Raw genomic sequence first — 6,000 nt, 5'->3', positions numbered from 1 at the left:
ATTTTTCTTTGCATTCTGCATTACAAAATAGCTCAGATTTCCCATTCAATTGAGGGTTTGGTACTTTCCCTGACTTTAATGAAATCTAACCACAGACAGCATGATCCTCTGTAATGGTGAACTTGGGGCAGTTCTAGCAGATCTCTGGTGTCCTGCATCGGTCATGAAAACTGTCTAGGCAACCAGTAAGATTGAAGATTCCGCCCTGAAGGCAAAGGAGGAAGTAGAAAGAGCCTTTGCCTTAATAAATTAATATTAATAAGAATAAAGACTGCAATTTAAACATTGCACTAATGTAGGAACTAAAATATCATGACTTGCAAATAATTGTATTGTTTAAGGCAACAAAATACTGGAGGAATTTATTAGTCCTTACTGAAGGTTGAGATCTTTCATCAAAACTGGAAAGAAGTTGGGGACAAAGCCAGTACAAAGAGGTGGAGAGAATGGGTGGAGCAAAAGCTGGTGGGTGATAGGTGCATCTAGGTAATTGGAGGAGCTCAGCAGGCCAGGCAGCACCTATGGAAAAGAGTAAACAATTGATGTTTTGGGCTGAGACCCAGCATCAGTGCTGAAAAAAATGAGGTCAGGATAAGAAGGTGGAGAAGGGAAAAAAGATTATTCTGATGTTTGGTCTGAACAACAACTGAACGTTTTGACTAGGTCTGCATGTGTTTATGCACTGAGTTGCTGCCACATGATTTGCTGATTGGATAGTGACCATTGAGTGTTTTAAAGACTTGACTAAGTGCCTTTTGCTGTGAATCTCCAACTAAGGAACAAAATCTCAAGATAAAAGGAAACAAAAACTCAAGATGTCAGAAATCTAAATTTAAAAAATGGAAAATTCTGGGAACACTCAGCAGGTCAGGATGCACCTGTGAATAGAGAAACAGGGTTAACATTTCAGACCAAAGTCAAAAGTTTTGATAGAGAGTCTTGGAACAGAAACATTTATTCTGCATTTCTTTCCACAGATGCAAACTGGTCTTGTATCACTTTTTTAAAATTCTAATTGTATCTTGTAAAAGCTGTGTTTATCTTTAATTTTATTTTCCTGGTAAATGTTGCTTATTTGATGGCTACGTACATATGGTATTACTGCAAGGTTTTCATTACACTTGAATGTATTTGTGCATATGGGAATAAACTCGACTTTGACGTTGACTTACTTAGAATTTCCAGCATTTTCTGTTTTTATTCAGTCTCGAGATAAAGGTATTGATGTTTAGAACTAGAAAGGGGAGAAGTTTCTTCGCTCAAATGAGATTATCAGCCGTTAAATATGTTCAAAGTGAGATGAGTAAGTTTCATCAATGTTACTGGCAGCAAGGAATTATATTCCGATATCCCCAATTGACTGCAAATGATAGCAGATTTTATTTTTTTTAGTTCACGAAATAACGAAACATTTAATTTCATCTGGAAGCATTTAATAGTAAATGCTTCTAAAATATAGTATGTTCGTTTGAAAACTCCTAACATCCTAGTAATAATGTACACAGAAGTTAAGTTCCCACAGTATTTACTTTGCTGTTTCTTTACAATTATAACGACGTTTATTTCTGCCTGCCTGCACACGGTAACTAAAGAAACTTTCGGATTTTTGGCGTACCAAGACATGTCCAAATGTTTAAAGACACCAAGCGGTCAATAGCTCCCCCTAAAGGTAACTGTGTTCTGCGTCCTCCTGTACAAGTGCACAACGACGCCAAAAATCCAAGTGATTCAAATTTTCTTTTATTTTTAAGTTTCAAAATAGAGTAAACATTTCCAGCAAGTAGTAATTCCAAAAGGATGCCATGGTGCTTGCACACGCTAGCGATCAACAACACTTTATATGCATACTTGCGGGACAGCAGACTACTGTATTCACATCTAGTTCGCGCGAGTTATTCAATACTATAAACAGCTGAGTGTAATTGCAAATTTTCTCTCGAACACCGCTGTGCAAAGATTGTAAGATTATGAGAAAAAAAATCACTGCAATTAAATTATGATGGATACACGGACAATACATTTTAATTAGCTAACGTCGATGGCTTAGAAAAGTTAACATTAAACGGACACTAATTCATCTTTTATACTACATACTTCAATATAGGCACTTGACTTCCAGCTTCAGCGTATTCGCATTAAGCCACGTGCACTTTATGCTTGCACTGTATATTCTTAAAAAATTATGCGAGAATGTAATTGTCCTTTGTACGATCGCTGTATACAGGCTTCGGTGAAAAGATCAAACTTTGGAAACAGACAAATGCTTTTTTATTATTTTTGCTCTCCGCCTGTGTAACAGTTTGAGAGCTCGAGTATCAATTTACTGGGTTGAACTCTTTCTAGGTTACAGAGTTAAACTTGCTTGCCTTTCACGTTCGCTTACTTTATCCTTCGATTAAATGATATAACATGATACTTTCATATTACAAAGACCAACTGCTATGTCGTCAGATCACGGTTCTGGAAGCTACCGCTACCTCCTGACCTTCTACTCTCCCTCTTTCCGTCTCCTCGCACTCACCCCGCCCCCTTCCATTCTCATTTACGAGGTGTTCCGTAGGTGCCGAGCAATCCCGAGGGGCGGGTCTAAATGGAGGCGGGGGCTGTCTTCATTCAAATCGGGTGTTTTAAAAAGCGGGTGAGCGGTGGCTGTTCAGTCACGGCAGTCGGCAAATATTGAGGGGAAAACAAGGACCAAAGTCAAACCATGAATGTCCTGAAAGAGGGGTTGGCTGCGTTGATCCTGTTGCCCCGGTTTTTAGTAACCGTCCTTATTCTGTTGCTCCTTGATATCTTGTGCATCCGTAAATGGATGCTGTCCAGGAAACAGAGCGAAGGAAATGCTGACGATCCTCCAATTTGCGTCTCGGACACAAACCGAATGTTTACTTTCGAATCTCTCAAAGCGATCTGGCACGGCCAGAAACTAGACTTCTTCAAATTGGCCCACGTGGGTTCGCCGGCTCCAAACCCCGAGGTGGTGGAACTTCAAGAACACAGGAGGGTCCGACTACTCGATTTCAACCAAGATGCGAGGCCCTTGGTTCTCAACTTTGGGAGCTGCACTTGACCCCCATTCATGGCGCGCCTCAAGGCGTTCCGGCGGGTCGCCACTCAGTATGCAGACATTGCAGACTTTCTACTGGTCTACATTGAGGAAGCCCACCCTTCAGATGGCTGGATAAGTACCGATGCTCCTTACGATATCCCAAAGCACCGTTGCCTGGAAGACCGTCTGAAAGCGGCCAATCTGATGAAGGAAGCGAACCCTGGTTGCTTTGTTGTGGCGGACGGCATGAGCAATTCTTCCAGCGCAGCCTACGGCGCTTATTTTGAAAGGCTCTATGTCCTCCTCAATCAGAAAGTGGTGTATCAAGGAGGGAGGGGGCCAGAGGGTTATAAGATCTCAGAACTCAGATTGTGGCTCGACCAGTACAGAAATCAGAGTGATAATTCCAGCACTGCCGCAGTTGAAGTATAAAAGAAATAAATGCACTGAACTCTTACAAAGGTTTAATATATTTCATTCTGCATACTGGTGGTTTTTTTTTTGCTGAACGAATTCGTGAAATCCACGGTGACTTGTAATGTATGGTTAATGTGGCTTTATTCTCCGATAATATTTAATGTATACAGTATCTGTAAATATACTTAAACTATATAGTTTTTGTACAGTTTCATTTTACTTGAAAAGCGAGTTAAATAATAATTGGAATTCGTAGATATTCTTGGCACTTTTTTGTGAAAGCCGGTTTTGAAATGGCATTTTGCTTGGAAACCGCGCCTGATGTGACAAGTGCTCGGGATACCGTGCTCAAAGTTTGAGAGACCGCTACTGTAATGAGGCTGTTGACAGAGATGTTTCGAAATCATTCGTGGTATTTTTTTTGAGAAAAGGTCTTGTTTCGCATGTTTTAGAACAAACGTTTATTACAATTTATAATAAAGAATTCAAAAATCGAAAAATAAACTATTTAATTACACGTGCTATCTTTACAATTAACTGAAGTAGACTGCAGCTGCTTGTTTAGATATTAACTAGCGACAAGTGTATGAGCTTTGCAAAGCAGACTTGACATTGGTCTACAAATTTCAGTTTTCGGAAGCTTGAGGCGGCTTTCTTTACCCCTGGTACAAAATACACAACTGGGTGCTAAAACTCCAAATGAACAATCACGCTTGCTAATTCGGAATAAGGTGAATCCTTTTCAGACCCGCTCAAACGCTCAGTACAGGTGAGGCGTTGGCGTGCATTTATAACGATCGAGACCGTCTTTAGAGCTCCGCGCCAAACGGTTGCGTTATGATAATTATCCTATCGGCAAAGGAATCCCTTGCTTAGATTTGGAATTCCATTATCCACCTAGAACTCCATTAGCGAATTGATTCCAATGGGGGGGGGGAGTAAAACAGTTAACTGTACCTAGTTAACAATGACTAGCGGGAGACACAGGCGTTTGGCGGTGAGCACCATTCACAGGTGCCAGCGTCGGGCATGGACAGTCTTCTCAAGAATTGCTAAGAATGTCCTTGGCCACAACTATAAAATGGATTAGCACACGAGAATTTTTCGTTCTGGAAAGAGAGAGGGAATATGAAGTGATGCACAATGTTCATGGCCGTGTACTTCGGTAGAAGAAATGAAGGGGATGACTTTTTTTTTAAATGGAGAGAAAATACAAAAAAAACGCTCGGGCGCAGAGAGACTTGGGAGTCCTTGTGAAGGATTCCCTAAAGGTTAATTTGCAGGTTGAGTCCAGTGAGGAAGGTAAATGCAATGTTAGCATTTATTTCAAGAGGACTAGAATATAAAAGCAAGGATGTCATGTGAAACTTTATAAAGCACTGGTGAGGCCTCACTTGCAGTATTGGGAGAAGGTTTGGGCTCCATATCTTAGAAAGGATGTGCTGAAACTGGAGAGTGTTCAAAGGGGGTTCACACAAATGATGCCAGGATTGAATGGCTTGTCATATGAAGGGTGTGTGATGGCTCTAGGCCTGTATTCACTAGAATTCTGAAGAATAAGGGGCAACCTGATTAAAACCTTGATGAGGTGGTGGAAGGCCTTGAAAGAATATGTGTGCAGAGGCTGTTTTCCTGTGGTGGGAGAGTCTAAGACCAGAGGACACAGCCTCAGAACAGAGGGACATCCTTTTAGAATGGAGATGAGGATGAATTTCTTTAGCCAGAGAGTGGTGAATCTGTGGAATTCTCTGCCAAGGGCAGCTGTGGAAGCCATCTTTATGTATATTTAAGGCAGAGGTTGATAGATTCTTGATTGGTCAGGGCATGAAGGGATGGGAACAGGAAGAAGGCAGGAGACTGGGGCTGAAAGGAAAAATGAATTAGACATGATGAAATGGTGGAGAAGACTCGATAGGCCAAATGGCCTAATTCTGCTCCTATATCTTAAGGTGTTATGGTCTATCAGTTAACATGATGCTACATAATGTTCTTATACCATTTTGTAATCTCAACAAATTTCATGTCATATAAGGCAGTGATAATCAACCTGATTCTGATTAACCCCATGTGACTGCAAGTCATTTTTCTTTTCATCTTAAGCTGTCCCTTGGGGTTAATAGTTCATATTCACTCTGCCTTCTCAACTGTTTGTTGATCTGCTGTGATTTATGAAGAGGGTGAATCTCTGGAATACTTCACCCTGGATGTTGTGGAGATGAGCTCATGTAAAGTGGAGGCAGGTAATTTAAAGAAGGGTTGGGGGCAATGGGGATCAGTCACAGAGTTGTAGTTAGGGTGGGTTAGATAAACTATGATCAGATTAAAAGGCAGGTAAGGCTTGAGGGATCAAATAGCCTATTCCTGCTCCTATTTCCTTATGTAATGTGGTGGCTATTGAAACCAAACTTTCATGAGCAGATTCTTCCAGAAATGGGGCAGGTCGTGGTCAATGGATGGCTGGGTAGTTTGAGGTGCCAAAGATGCCTTTGCCTCCCGATCGTCATTGTTACTATGCGTCTGTTGCGTCTTTGGCA

General features: G+C 41.1%; 1 protein-coding gene across 1 annotated transcript; it reads left to right on the top strand.

The window, feature by feature from the left end:
* The first annotated feature begins 2,325 nt into the window (after positions 1 to 2,325).
* Positions 2,326 to 3,978, top strand: dio3a (iodothyronine deiodinase 3a). Its single transcript, XM_063064004.1, has one exon. The coding sequence runs from the start codon at positions 2,708 to 2,710 to the stop codon at positions 3,479 to 3,481; it is 774 nt and encodes a 257-aa protein (XP_062920074.1). The 5' UTR covers positions 2,326 to 2,707; the 3' UTR covers positions 3,482 to 3,978.
* Positions 3,979 to 6,000: the final 2,022 nt, after the last annotated feature.

Source organism: Mobula hypostoma, chromosome 1 (assembly GCF_963921235.1).
Source record: "Mobula hypostoma chromosome 1, sMobHyp1.1, whole genome shotgun sequence".
In the NCBI taxonomy this organism is placed as follows: Eukaryota; Metazoa; Chordata; class Chondrichthyes; order Myliobatiformes; family Myliobatidae; genus Mobula; species Mobula hypostoma.
Note: the sequence above shows the minus strand (reverse complement) of the source record. Positions and strands in the feature narration are given on the sequence as shown.